The following is a 15,122-nucleotide window of genomic DNA, read 5'->3' as shown; positions in this document are numbered from 1 at the left end:
ATACATCAATCGTAATTAACACACTAGAACATCAGTACACACTACCACCATACACTTCATAACAAACACAATAACACAACAAACATACAATAACACGACAAACACATTAACCCACCCAAGGCGGCGTCTCCGACGCTTGACTTACCACGAGGGTCCCCCGACGCGCGACCCACGGTGCTACGCGCCGAGGACCCCCGCTAGAGACAACCGTTCGCGGCATGTGCCACGTGCAGAAGAGACTCTCTCAACTCTCGTCCGCCACCAAGGCTTGCTTCCGCCAGGGGTTACCGCCAGCGCTTCCACTATACAAATCATGACGATGATAGTGGTACTCAACGGTACTCAACACGAACACAACGCCATCTATCGCCTAGCGGTTGTAACTCGAAATGCGGCTTTTGGGTCAGACACGTGCGCCATGCAGCTCAAACAACTTTACAGGGGGTTTCAGCACAATGGTTGCCAAATATAATCATAGCTTGTGGTTCACGCCGCATCTGTGTCGGGACACACATTCTTTGAAAATAGCCTGGCGGTGCTTTGAGTACTTTTCATATTTCCCTCAATCTTTTTGTTATTGGGTGAAGAATTCAACATTTTCTGCATGAAAAGGATGCGGGTCCTCTTTTAGCCTGCTCATCTGGGCATGCTGTAGAGAAGGGAGCCTAGTGTCAATCACTTTGCAGGATAGTGAAGACCAGTACATGTGGGATGAAGCTTTGCAAGCAAAAGAGGCAAAGTTGGCTGCTGTGCAGAAGGCTGCTGTGAAAAGTGAACAGGCATGGTGAGTGGAGGACTTGTGTTGCCGATATGGTTTTGCGGGATGTGATTCTCTAGTATGTAACATTTTAACCTTAAGGGGAGATGCTATTTGAAAAACAGATTTATTCTATTGCCTAGGGCAATGAAATATTAGCTGTTTACACAGGTTTTAATGTAAATTTGATATATATAATTAGTTTTATAGTAAACTGCATATCTTGATATATTCTGAGTATGTACAGCACAATGAAATGGAAGGAGACAAAAAAAATGCATTAACAATATAGACTGGCACTGATTTGCAACTGTGTGAGTCTGTCATTTATGCCTGTTCTCTTGTCTTCATTTCATTGTGCTGCTCATACTCGGTGTATATCAAGACATGTACCAACTAGCCCATCAACAGATCTTCTAGAAGCTGTATAGTTTTTGTTTTGTGCCATGGTAATGGGTAAAATTCAGGTTTGTTCGGACACACTTTTTCTGCCTTTTAACCTTCATGGTTATGCTCCGGCGCGGTGGTCTAGTGGCTAAGGTACTCGGCTGCTGACCCGCAGGTCGCAGGATTGAGTCCCGCCTGCGGCGGCTGCATTTTCGATGGAGGCCAAAATGCTGTAGGCCCGTGTGCTCAGATTTGGGTGCACGCTAAAGAACTCCAGGAGGTCGAAATTTCCGGAGCCCTTCACTACGGCGTCTCTCATAATCATGTGGAGGTTTTGGGACGTTAAATCCCACATATCAATCAATCGAATCAACCTTTATGGTTATAAACCAACAATGGTTTATATTTTTTCTCGGTAATTAGTGTTGTACACGTTTCTCTACAACAAAAATGAAAGCTTATAACTTATTCCTTTTAAATCTGGAACGAGTTTCCACTAGAAGCTCCTGTAATGCGAAAAGAATGCCTTACAGTTACATTTTGAAAACTGGAATGTGTCGTTACATTAACGTTACACTTGAATTTATTTACATATAAATATAGTGTTGAATAATTCTGAAGTAAAATAAAGTAAGCAGCTTAAAGTTCACATCAAGCTACATACAATCGCATAATGAATGCAAGCGCATAAAAAATGCACCACCAACTTCAGTTATCAAAATTTGCGTTTTTAATTTTGTTCTCGCATAATAAACGCACCCCATAGATTCATCCGCTGCAGTCCTATGAACTGACACGTGGGGCCTCCTTGCATGTTGATTTTTCCCTTTTTTTGTAATGGTGACCTCCCTCAGTTCACTCCCTTCGCTCACTGCTGGTTGTAGTTCTTTGGTTTTTTTTTCTTTTTTGTATGTGGCACATCTAGTCTTTTTAAATTGTCTGTGCGCCACAGCAGGATTCATGAACGATGCAAGTGCAAGGAATCGCGGCTTACAAGCACAGAGCGAGCGAAGATCACGAAACTGCTTGTACCAACCAACGATTGCTTTCTGCAAATATGAAACCTTAAGGCCGAACGGGCCATACTACAATCCACCTTGTGGTAAGACCATTGGTGGTAAGACCCCTGGCCATACTACAAGCATGTCCAACTGCAAACTTGTGTGTTTGTCAATTTCAAGTGCCACACATGTGGCCCTTTACAAGTCGGTCTACATTGATGCAGTCAAGATACTGCGCTTGAGATATTGAATTACAAATCTCCACTCATGTACCAATATAATTAGTATTCTTGCACAAGAAACCACATCTAAAAGGGAATATTTAGGTGTTTTATGTCAAGGACGCACATTTGCAACTTTGTGAAGTTTTCTGTTTACAGTCAGCCAACATATTTCCGAGTATTTCCCTCTCCGTTTTTCTGCATTTTTCTCTTCTTTGCACTTCTATTTTTATCCTTTATATATTTTTTTCTCTGCAACAGGACAGAAAGGTGGGCTAGTTGGTAGTTCATATTCGTTCAGCGAATTGAGAGTGCAGGAACACTCAAAAGAGACAGATGATTCTGTGTGCCCCTTCTCTGTTTCTTGTGTGTGCTCTCACACTCCCAGTTCACTGAACGAATTTCTTTCTCTCTGTTTCTCTCTCTTTGGTTATTCTCTTTCTTTTTTTCTTTCTAATTCTCCTTTATCACTCTTTTCGTACTCATTCTCCTGTCCTCTTTTCCCTCCTCCTCACAATCTTTTCCCATCTCCTCACTATACCATACTAAACAAAGCTGTGCTGTCCTCTGCTAGCGTGTGTGCATGCTGCAGACAAAATGCGTAGCCAATAATTTACTCAACATCACACTTGATAGGATGGTCACTCTACTAAAATAAGCCTACGCATGCCTGCCAACTCTCCGAATTGTCCAGGAGACCCAAATTTTGACCTAATTTCCCGATTGTATGAATGATATTTCAAATCTCCCGGAATGTGGCTGCTTTGACAGTTTTTTAACCATGCGCATACATCAGTGTTTCCTGCTGTGATGGTGCAGCAAAAGAGCAGACGGCACTAAACTTCTAGTTGTCACCATATCATTGAGTATTGCTAAGGATATTTCAGGCACTATAGAACTGCGCATGTGGGTGGAGGCGAGGCAAAATGTACAACTTTTGCATCTGTCTGTCTTGACTCCTGCATTTCGCATGCTAGGCCTGCGCCACTTGCCTAGGCGATAGTTGTGTTTGTTATGTGGTTGTGAGGGTTGATTGTTTCGCCGAGTTCAGTTGGAAGGTTGATGGCAATGTCAAAAGCAAAGAAGTACTCGCAGGTGTTTCTGGACTCGTACACAGCTGAGTTTCCGGGCTGTGTGACTTTGCGGAAAGGTGACAAGTACGGATCCTGTACCATGTGCACCTGTAATGTGAGCATTTCACTCAGCAGCAAGGCCTAAATAAAGGTGCACATCGCTTGACAGAAGGTGCACATCACATGACAGAAGTGCAATCCGCATGAATGCCTATTCACAAGATTTCTTGCGAAACACAACTTGCTCCTAAGCACTCGTGATCACGCCGAACCGTTGTTTCAGAAAATGTTCCCCAAGTGCGAGGACGTGAAGCAGTACGGGTGCGGATGTATGAGAACTGCCATTGTCTGGAAAGTGGCTGGGATGCCCAAAATGTACACATGCTCTGAAATGTCGTGCTTTCGCAATCGCATTAGATGGAAGCCATGACAGAGAGTCTGCTGACCCTCAGGTCGTGGGATCAAATCTGGAACTGCAGCGGCTGCATTTTCGATGGAGGTGAAAATGCTGCAGGCCCATGTGCTCAGATTTGGGTGCACGTTAAAGAACCCCAGGTGGTATGAATTTCCGGAGCCCTCCACTACGGCATCTCATAATCATATGCTGGTTTTGGGGCGTTAAACCCCATATAATCAATCAACAGTGGGTCACAAATGTCTCGGTTTCAATAATTCTCGATATACTGTATTTACTTGCATAATAGGCACACCGCCTGTTTGGGTCACGGCAATCACTTTTTTTATTTCCACGCATAATAGGCACACCCCGAACTTGGCCACGATCAGTAGTTCTGTACTGTATTTGCATGGTTGCAATTCGATGTCCTCTCACGTCAGCTGAAGCGAGGAAAAAGGCAACAAAAAATGACCATGGCAGTGCTGTGCCAGCTTCGCGGTCTTGCCGAGTGAGGAAGAAGGGCAGTTGTCTAGGTTGCCTGGGCATCGAAGTAACCTTCGCACAGACGTGCAGGCGTAGCTCCGACCGCTAGCTGGCTGTGCGCGCTCCGTATGGAACGCGCTATTGCCTTCTCATCAAGTGTGCATTGAGTTTCCTGTCAGAAAGAATGTGATCGTTATCGCATTTGCTACCTCGTACACAAACTTAAAAGCTTTTTGGCTTGCTGCTGCAAGCTTTCGCATTTGCTGAATCTCAGACTTGCACAAGCTCAACAGACTCGTGTCACCATTCATTTTCTGGCTGCGAACCTAAATATCGTATTTCGTGTGCTGCTCTTGGATCAGTGCTTGAGTGTGATCTTTTCTACACCAATCTCCGTGTTGTCTCGTGCAAGCTTCCCGGGACAATATGCTGAACCATAGGATAGGCTTAATCACTGTTGGTTCTTTTAGGTGGAATATGCTGAACCATAGGATAGGCTTAATCACTGTTGGTTCTTTTGGTGGCGGTCGTGGGTGCTCATATTGTGGTTTTGTATGGAATCAACGTGACTCTTTTGGGTGGCTCTACTTGAAGGAAACTAGGGCTGTGGTGGCACTTGTAACTTTTGGGTGGTGGTTCGCGATGCGATTGCATTGTCTCAGATATGGAGGTGTAAACCGGGGAAATCGAACGATCTGTAGTTGTTTTTTTTTTCGCATTCATTTCGTTGGTAATGCAGGTCTTCCGATGTTAATTTTTGGAAATTTGAATGCATCGCCTCCTCGATTCTCAGACACGCGAGCCTGCATGCTCCACATGTGTTGTGCTACTGTAGCTTGTCAAAAAAGTTGTTTCGGCTGTAGGGCGGATATTCATGACTTCAGCGACATATACGTTATCAATGGTCTATTCTGTCGTCGAAAATAAAATTTTCGGAAATTTTACCCCGTGCAATAGGCGCACCACGAATTTGGCGCCAGATATGCTGAAAAAAAAAAAGTGAGCCTATTATGCAGTTCGGGAGACCCCCCCCTCCCCTACGCAGTGGTCTTGCAAAATCTCATGCTGCTAGGTTGGCAGGTATGCATGCGAGCAAATAGAAAGTCTGCCAGAAGGGTATTTGCAGTGGCAAGGTGCTTATACATGCTTGCCGCCACAGTGTACAGTTGTAAAATGCTGTTATTTCATATATTTGCTCTAGGTATGAATGCTTATTCTTTAATGCTATATCTTCATCATTTTGCCACAATATGAGCATAATGAGCATATCAGTTCTCTGTATGGAATTTCATCAGTGTCATGTCTACTGCTATCTTGTGATAGCAAGTAAAAATAAAAGTGTTATTTTAGAAAAAGATTGAGTATTATCACCCCTGAAAATGTTGAAGTTGGGAATTAATGGCACTGGTAAATTATTTGTACTACACATGTTTTAATTTCTCTTAGCATTTATACAGATTTGAATGTACGTTAAAGAACCCCAGTTGGTCGACATTTCCGGAGCCCTCCACTACGGCGTCTCTCATAATCATATGGTGGTTTTGGGACATTAAACCTGACATATCAATCAATCAATCTCTTGGCATTTATAGTTGATGTTGGCACAGATTTCTCCGCACTAGCTGTTGTGTCGAGAATTTCAGTCATCCTTTGACATCAGACTGGTGTTGACACGTAACTGGGAAGTCGCCGCCTCGATACCGAAATACCGAAATAGCTGTTTTATGGTAGCTGTATCGAAAATATAATAAATGCATTCCCAAGCACTACCACAATTTCTTTAGCGTTCATGAATTCAGTGTTCTTATTTAGAGCAACCCATAAATATTTAAAATTCGTGTCAGTACTCCTTTGATAGAACATAGGACAAGTATTTACTGTGGTTGTTGGTTAGGGCTGACCTGTATTGACTTTTGAGTGGCTATTTGATTGACCTTTTCTTTTTCAGGAAATCCTTAGAAAACCTCCGTAGTGCCATCAAGAAAGGCCAAGAAAATAAGGACACGCAAAATAACTTAGCAATCAGTCCAGCTGAACATGCTGCAACAGTCGCCAGGGACCAACTTCGAAATGCCGAGTCTGAGGCAAGTGTACAGCAGTCATTGTTTTTGTGATCAGTCTAAAGTCTAAGCCCATTTTCAAAGCTGCCCATAACAGATGAAAAGCAGCTCATGCTAGTATTTGCTCTGGCAAAGAAAAGATAAGAGTTTGGGGTGGTGTATGTTACTCTTGGGTGCCATTCGTCTGTTCTTCGCAATACTGATTAAACCAAAGGTGTAATGTTTTGTATTTTAAGGATGCTGGAGGATCTTGGATATGCGCAAAGATCCTTCAACAGCTGCCAACATGTCGCGGCTGTTGAGGCGATCACAAACTGAAGGCAGGGTATGAAGCACTCCTATTTGCCATAGTGTCTCGACCGGTGCTGTAGTCGGGAGTCTGCCCATAAGACCGGAACCAGCCAAGCCTCTTAGGGAGAAGTTGAGCAGAGTGTCCATGGCTGATAACAGGAATGTTTATTTGCAGTATTTACATACTGAAGGTAGTACGATACTACATGATTGATGGTAGCATCCTTTGAGCATCTCAGCACTTGCGTTTTAAAGTCTTGGTCTTCCCAAGATTCTCTCTGAGGGGAAACGATTGAGTCTAGAACAGTCCAATGAAAAGGTAGCCTTCATCTCCGCCCCCAAAATGAAAAGGTCAAACTCTGCTTTCTTCCCGACCCAGCAAAGAAGGAATAGGTACGCCCAGTTCGTCCCACAGTGAGGGAGAAGCACAACACACGACCCAATGCTATAATATGGTACGACACAGCACAGTGCAAGGACATAGTGTGTGACATGCAGACCAACTGTGTAGTCGGGTGCAGTGTTGACTCATCAATGCGGCTGCGGTGCCGGCCAGGCCATGAAGAAATGGGAAAGGTACCCGAAGACTGATCCTAAATGCTCGGCCCATTGTCTGGTGTACATTGATGAACAAAGCAGTGCAGGGGGGACCATCCTTTCTAAGCAATGCCGACTTCAAATAGCCCTTCCTAAGCTATCAGTCAGTTGGGCGTGTCCTAATAGCTTTTTTTACGAGGCGAGCAGATGGCCCTGAAGAATTCAAATTACGAGTGTCATGTTGTCGCCGCTTCTGGTTTATCTTGAGCGTTGACCCAGAACAAATCAAGGTAAGCTTGGCTGAAATCATCCCATGTGTCCAAGCAGTGCCAATCCGTGGTGGCTGATCATAACACCAATGAGAACAGGGGTGAAATTTTAAAAGAAAAAAGAAAAACAACAAAATTTCTAATCGCACGTGCCAAAACTAATAGCGTGGGAATGCAGATAAATTGTGACCACCTAGAGAGATTTATTAATCGTTTGTATATAAGTACATAGGTGACACCTGTTACATTTGACTTTTGTTGTAATGATTCCATAGCAGAAATAAAACTAGGGACGAAGTACTCACTTGTCATCACGGCAGCTACAATTTTTGTGTGTGTGGGGGGGGGATAAAAAGTACTACTACGTAAGGAAAAAAAAAGACTTTGTTCAACAAGTGAATTATGCTCAAAATGTCACAGTCTCAAGCTCAACTATATAGCACGGTCATATGCTTCCTGGTAAGTAGGGATGGTGCTGTTTTTTCATGCAAGAACAGAATAGCTAGCACTGTTTGGCATGAGTAAAATGGTGCGAGGCACATGCTGGACGCTGGAATGCAACGCCACTGTGCGAGACCCCAATCGTGCGCATGCACGCCACGTTCACGTACGAGATTGGACAAGCAGGCTCGTGGCACGCGATCCGAGCCATAATGGAAAATCTCGGAGGATGAGCTCTCACTGCGTGTTGGGCCTTCGAACTGTGAAGATCAGGAAGGTGAACGTCGCTATAGGGACGGAAGCAGTAGTGCCGCCCGGTTCTGAAGGCTGCTTGGACTTGCTGCAGCCTTTCACCGCAGTTCCTGGTGGGCCTACAGCTCTTCCGCTTCGAGCCAGAACAGATGCAGCCCACACCACAGTCACCATGCCATCGACGGGTTAGGCGGAGCCTGAGTCGGAAAAGACGATGAAGACCGGAACCATCCTGGCAATGAGGTCGAGCGGCTCATTCAATGGGAGAGAACCACGACTGTAGAAACTCTCGGTGAATGTCGACTGAGGACTCGACTAAGTGTCGACACAGCAAAGGGCACAGAGTTGACATGGCAATGCGACAAATCTAAGGACGTTTTGTTGTTGAGACGCCATATTGGCTTAGTACTAGCGACTAAAGCTAGAAGCAGATTTATGGTTGGTTCACACTGGTGACTAGCAGTGGTCGCGCGACCATTTGCAACTGGTTGCAAACATTCGCAGACAGTCGCAAAGTCGCAAAGCTACTGCTTTGGCTAGTCCCTTCCCGACCGATTTTTCAGTCGCGCGACTGCAGTTGCAAAACTGCTGAAACCAGTCAGCGAAGACCAGAAGAGACGTCAGTATTAGTTAACATCCTTTTTTTTTTTTTTTTTTTCATTGTGCGGGCTCACTGCCTTTAAATACAAATGACTGTGTTCCTCTGTGCCACCATTCCTCTGTGCCACCATGGCCACCAAGAAGTACTCGGCTTGGAGGTGGCGGGGCACAGCAACTTGAGCAAAGCGTCGAATGTTCGTGGCGGCATTTGCAGGAAGCTAAACGCATCAAAAGCAAGATAAAATGGATTCTCCGCTATATTACATGTTTCAGAAGGACCAGAGAGACCGCAGGACCGATACGTCTTCGGTTTATTGTTGACAGAACAGGAAAAAAAAGTGCAGAGCGTGACCCTGGCTACTTCTTCTTCCTCGCCTCCGAGCTCCATCTTCAACCTGTTTTCTACATCTTCCCGCCGGCCAGATTCAACTGAAGCAACCTTCGAGCGAATACAACAGTTGAATCGGCCTCTTGACTAATTTTCCTTCAGGTGTACGAAGCAAGCATGTTCTCACTAGTCCATCCTTGCCTGGGAAAATCTTTTCGACCTTGCAGAGTTTCCACTGAGTTCTTTTTCGCGCTTCTCCAAGCAGAAGTACATCTCCTTCTTGTACATTTGTGTGACGCTCTGTTTTTCTGCTGGCACACTTAAGCTCCCTCAGGTACTCCTTTTTCCATCTGGTCCACCATGTTATCATTGCCCGTTTTCTTGCGCTCCAGTAATTCAGCAAACTGTATTCTCAGAGTCTGTTTGTAGCGTTTTCTGCTCCTGCTTTATCAGCACAAACTCTGCCTTGTCCAATTCTTCTCCCGTCAGCGAACCTGTTTTCCTTTCTTTTCGTCGGTTTCCTATATAACGCATCACCCACGCGGTAACTCGTAACGCTTTCTTGTATGGTCCAAATCTGCTCACATCAATTATCTTTTCTTCACTCGTGGTGGTAGTTAAGCATGCCATTGTCTTTTCTTCGTCTTTGTTGTCATCACTGTCCGATTCTTGCGTGATGTCATAATCAGGCCTTTGTTTTTCATTCTTGATCCACGTGGGGCCTTTCCACCATAATTCACTGTCCAGCAAACGTTTCATCTTCATCCCCCTTGTCATCGAATCCGCAGGATTTTCATCACTTTTAACATAACCCCATTGACTCTCATTGGACTTGCTCTTAATTTCTGCTGCGCGGTTGCGAACAAACAGATCTTTCGTCTTGTTTGACTTTATCCAGCATAACACAATTTGAGAGTCAGTCCAGAATTTCACTCCTCAGTTTTCTGATGAAATTCTCAGTTATATGACTGGCCAATCTGACTGATGTTGTGGCCGCCAACAACTCCAATCTTGCTAGTGTGATCTTTTTGATTGGAGCGACTACCCTTTGCAAAGATCAAATTGGCTTCATTGCTTCCATCAGAGTATTCTGTTACAATGTATGCTGCTGCTCCATACGCCATTGGACTCGAATCGGAGAACACGTGTAGAGTCGATGCTTTCACTTCAGCTTGCCTGTTGTCATAGCATCTGTTAACGGTGAAGTCATCTAAGTGCTGAAGCTCCTCCGACCAGTCCTTCCAAGCTGATCTATGCTGGCTTGGTAACGGGTCATCCCATTTCAGTTTATCCATCCAAATTTTTTGCAGCAATATTTTTGCTCTGACTGAAAATGGTGTCAAAAAACCTAAAGGGTCATATAGCTTTGCCGTGTCCTGCAAAACCTGTCTTTTTGAGAGTTGTCTCATGTCCTTGTCATTTCGCCATTTAGTGTCGGGAAAGCTCAACACGTCGTCTACGAAATTCCATTTCAGTCCCAAAATCTTGATTTGTCCTTATTTTCTTATCCCTCGATCCAGATCCTCTCCTTCTTCATCAAAGAGTGCTCGGCGTCATGTGAAATCCATTTTCTTAAATTCATTCCCGCATAGCGAAAAATATCTCGTGCTTCTTTGTATATCTTTGTCGATGTCGAGTATTCGTCGGCTCCTAGTAAAACGTCATCGACGTAGATTCCTTTCCGGAGTTGCACCACAACTGCAGGATATTTTTCTTCGAATTTATCCAAATGTCGATGAATCGTGGCCGCTAGAAGGAAGCTACTTGGTGTAGTTCCGAAAGTAACCCTCGTCATCCTCCATGTTTTTATCTTCGGGGTTGGCATATCTTCGCTGGGTATTCTTTCCCACCACATGAATCGCAGTGCGTCTCGGTCATTTTCATGTATCTTGATCTGCAAGAATGCTTTTTCCACGTCGGCTGACATAGCGATCTTGTGATGTCGAAAGTTCATCAGCAAGCTTGTGATGTCGGGGTTTAGGTTTGGCCCCTTTTCCAAGTTGTCATTCAAGGATTCACCTGGATTCTGGCTTGGCGATGCGTCAAAGACGATCCGTATTTTTGTCGTTTGGTCCTTTTTAATTACTGCTTGATGCGGCATGTAGTATACAAATTTGTTCTGTATATCGGATCCAGCATCTTCTTCGATGTTTTCTGCTATTTCTTGCTCAAAGTACTCTCGAATAGCTTTGTCATAGGCTAGGAGTTCATCTTTATCCTTGCACAATTTTTTGGTCACCTGGATAAGCCTCTTCTCTGCAATGGTGTTGTTGTCGTCCAATGTCACGTTTTCCTTCCATGGTAGCCGCACTTGGTATCTTCCCGTCTTGAAGTCCATTCTTTGTCGGACGTAGTCTAGCACATGTTCATCGTTCATCTTTGTTGCTGGTTTCTCCTTGATGCCCATGTTTTCCAAGTCCCAGAATCTCTGCAGTTCGTTCACAGTCGTGTCCGACTTGGCACTGCCCTTGAGTACCATAACCGTCGATGATTTCATCGGCACACAATGAAGTCCTACAGGACCTTGGACCGTCCATCCCAATATTGTTTCTATTGCCATTACTTTTGGATGAATCTCGCAAATGCGACCAGTGACTACAGTCCAGTAATAATCTGCTCCAATTAATATAGAAGTTTCCATATTTTTTCTTTCTTTGTCCGTCTTCTCGTTGTCATCAGCCAAACATATTCCCATCGATCTTGCTCTTTCGTGTATTGTCAACGGTGGCGATGGTAGCACGTCACAGGATATAACTTCTATCTCCAGTGCCTCAATCGTGACTGGCTCCGAGATGGGATCCTTCCTCACGCTGACCTCGACGACTTTCATGTCTAGTTCCATCTCTCCTCCTCTAAATGATCCTACAGTAATCCTTTCGGATCTTTTTACCTTGCACGCTAGTTTTCTTGACAATCTTTTGAGGATGAATGTCCTCTGACTCCCTTCGTCCATGAAAAGGCTGTCTGCAGTAGTATGCACTTGTGTTCATCAGACTGCTGTGCGTGCATGTTGCAGGACTTGCTGGTGTCTAACCGGTCAGGTTGCGCGCTTTTACGCACTTGCTCAACATCATTACCGCTTTGCTGCTGTGCTGACTTTTCTGCAGGCGTACGTGGTCGACACATGGATGTCGCGTGCCTTCCCTTGCATGTTTTGCAGCATACGTTAGCGCGGCATATCTTCGCCGTGTGGTGAGGTCTGGTGCATCTGAAGCACCTTCGTTCCCGTTGCAAGGCAAGGCTTCTTTCTTCTGTTGCATACTAATGCTTCTTCTGCAATCTTCCGTGTAGTGTCCAGTCATCTCACAGAAGATGCATTTTTTCATCGAGGTGCTTTGAAGCGCAGATGTTCTAGTCCGCCTCATACTGTGCGGGGACTGGGTAACGGCGTATTTTTCCTCTCGAGTTTCTTCTCTGCTGCGTATATATATGTTTAAAAACTCCATAATTTCTTTCAAACTGCTCGTGCTGTCTCTTGACGCTGAGTCCGATTCCGTAGTTGCTGGTCTGTTGTCACCTTTCCTTAACTCCTTCATCTTCATCTCAATCCTCATATCCACCGGTAGCGCAGATTTTACAACAGGAGCTATCACTGTTGCTTAACTACCCATTTCCACTCCTAATGACTGCAATGCTCGTGTGTTCACTTGCAACTTTTGGAAGAGTTTCTTTAACCCATTTACATCTTTAGGACTCTTCACTGCTTCCAAGTTTGCAAGCTCTTTTATGTAGGTTTCTTTCAAATTATCTTCTCGTCCGAAGGTTTCTTTCAGAAGAGCGACTGCATGCTCGTAATTCTGATCAGAAAACTGCAAACCTTCTATGAGGAACGCAGCCGACCCGCTCAGGGAGGCCAGAAGGTAATTAAATTTTTGATTCTTCGGCATGTTCGCTCTGTTATGCACCGATGTCTCGAACTGATGCCAAAACCTTGGCCATGCTGTTTTTTTTCCCATCAAACTTGATCATTTCAAGGCGTGGCAACTTAACAAGCTCTTGCGTCTCCGAGATTTGGTTAGTACCTTGCACTGAGCTCGCCTGTTCTGTGACTATTCTCGTAGTCAGTTGCGTCGCTTGTTCTAACTCGCGTAATTGCTCTTCTATTTTTGTCGTTGCTGCGACGATCTTCATCTCATAATGGAAAACTCAAATTCTGCCTCCACGTCATCTTCTTCAATGAACGGTTCTATCTGTTCGTTAACTTGTCTTAGCGTCTGTGACACGCTCTTCATCTGGTTCAGAAGCGTCATGAGTTGCGCTCGATCGGCGTCTTCTTCTATCTTCTTATCGATTTCGCTCGTCACATTTGCTCGAAGCGTCTTCCGCTGCTTCGATAGGACCTCTTTATTCATGCTTAAAACGTGTTGAAAGAGCTCTTGCCTTTTTATGTGCGTCTCCAACAGTCGTCGGTCGTGGTCCTTCTCTCGACGGTTCGTCCTTGAGCCAGACGCCGCTGCTTCGTTCTTCAACCTGTTGTTGCAAATGGGGTTGAAGTCTGTGCGTCTGTCTTCAGATCCTCCTGGTCACGGCACCATGTTTCAGAAGGACCAGAGAGACCGCAGGACCGATACGTCTTCGGTTTATTGTTGACAGAACAGGAAAATGAAAAATATGCAGAGCGTGCCCCTGGCTACTTCTTTTTCCTCGCCTCTGAGCTCCATCTTCAATCTGTTTTCTACATTACAGGCACTCAAAACGAGAAACTTACTCTCGGATATACTTTTCGTTGTGTCAGTGCAGGTCGGGAAGCATGCAGATTGCGTGGCTAGCCACCTCTCGCGAGGAGCTCTTGTCACATATGAGTGTTAAAACAGGCAAGCGCAGCTGCATCCAAACGACAGCTTCAAACCACCACGCCCACCGTTCCTCCTCAACGGGTGTGCACAACCGAAAAAAGAAAACTATCAAGAGGCACCCAGTGCTTGCATTACGAGAGACTACTACAGCCTCTGTGTCTCCACAGATGCGCCGGCCTAACGCACATGCAGATAGGGAGAGTACCAGACATCTGTTTCTCAGCTACCTGTTTCCGTGGACAAACTGGCGAGATGAAACTCATTCACACAGCTGCCACTGTGGTACGTGCTGCACACCGAATAATCGCTTGGAATATTCGCAACACCGAGGAAGATAGAAACGAGAGGTGGCCAAGGGGAGGACGTGTAGGTGAAGTCGCCCAAGAAGTTATGTTTCAGAGGAGTGGGTCTTGTTGTGCGGTCAGTCTATCTTTGAAGAATCGAGTGATGACTCCTTGAGTGCATTGTTTTTAAAAGTGTCGTGGGGGTGACGATTGGTGCTGGAGTTCGTTTCAGTGTTTCCTGGAAGAAAAATATTCGAGAAACAGTCAAAGAATTGTGGAATTCACACATCTAGTGAACATTCGAGGCCTCAAAGTGTTCTTGTACAGTTTGTTATGCGTGAGATTGCATTTGTAGTGCAGTAAACTTGTTGCCGTTGTATTAAATACCCTCTAAGTGGTTTTGTGAGTAGTATCAATACCTACCCAGTGTGCGAGTTTGTGTGTAGAGCTCGGTTTGTGAATTACAGCCAGCATTGCTGATTTAACTTGTGCATGCTTTCATGGTGCGTTTCGGTGATCCGATACATCAGCCCTCGGAATCTGCCCGGAAATTGCCTCCCCGTTAATGGGATCTGTGACAATTCAGATGAGTTATATGGGCAGCATTCATGAAGAGTATTGAGGCCCACTCTACCAGAGATTGGCACTATTGGGACAAACTGTTCACATATGTGGCGCAACAGGTACTTGTAATAAATGCTTCAGTATCAAACCTGTAAAGTGCAACTAGGAAACGCGTTATTTACGGCCTGAGCAGAGTCACTGTCACACGTGTGAATGTGTGTGAAAGCGTTTTTCCGGGAACGTGATTTGGTGCCGAAGCGCGCCTAGGGGTAAACTAGGACCGATTGAGTAGGTGAGTAACAAGTAAACAGCATTATTTTGATCCGAAACGCTGCTTCGATGGCAACAGAGGCGCCGCACTTTTTTTTTTATCCAGCGGTT

The 15,122-nt window shown here is 44.9% G+C and overlaps 1 protein-coding gene across 1 annotated transcript in view; it reads left to right on the top strand.

Annotated features, from left to right (window-relative positions):
* The window catches only part of Mitofilin (inner membrane mitochondrial protein mitofilin), a 93,926-nt gene that overhangs the window by 39,810 nt on the left and 38,994 nt on the right, over positions 1 to 15,122 (top strand). Inside the window, exons 8-9 of the mRNA XM_037426646.2 lie at positions 687 to 784; positions 6,268 to 6,403. Coding sequence (XP_037282543.2) covers positions 687 to 784; positions 6,268 to 6,403 — 234 coding nt within the window. The remainder of the gene's footprint in view (positions 1 to 686; positions 785 to 6,267; positions 6,404 to 15,122) is intronic.

This window comes from Rhipicephalus microplus, chromosome X (genome assembly GCF_043290135.1).
Source record: "Rhipicephalus microplus isolate Deutch F79 chromosome X, USDA_Rmic, whole genome shotgun sequence".
In the NCBI taxonomy this organism is placed as follows: Eukaryota; Metazoa; Arthropoda; class Arachnida; order Ixodida; family Ixodidae; genus Rhipicephalus; species Rhipicephalus microplus.
Note: the sequence above shows the minus strand (reverse complement) of the source record. Positions and strands in the feature narration are given on the sequence as shown.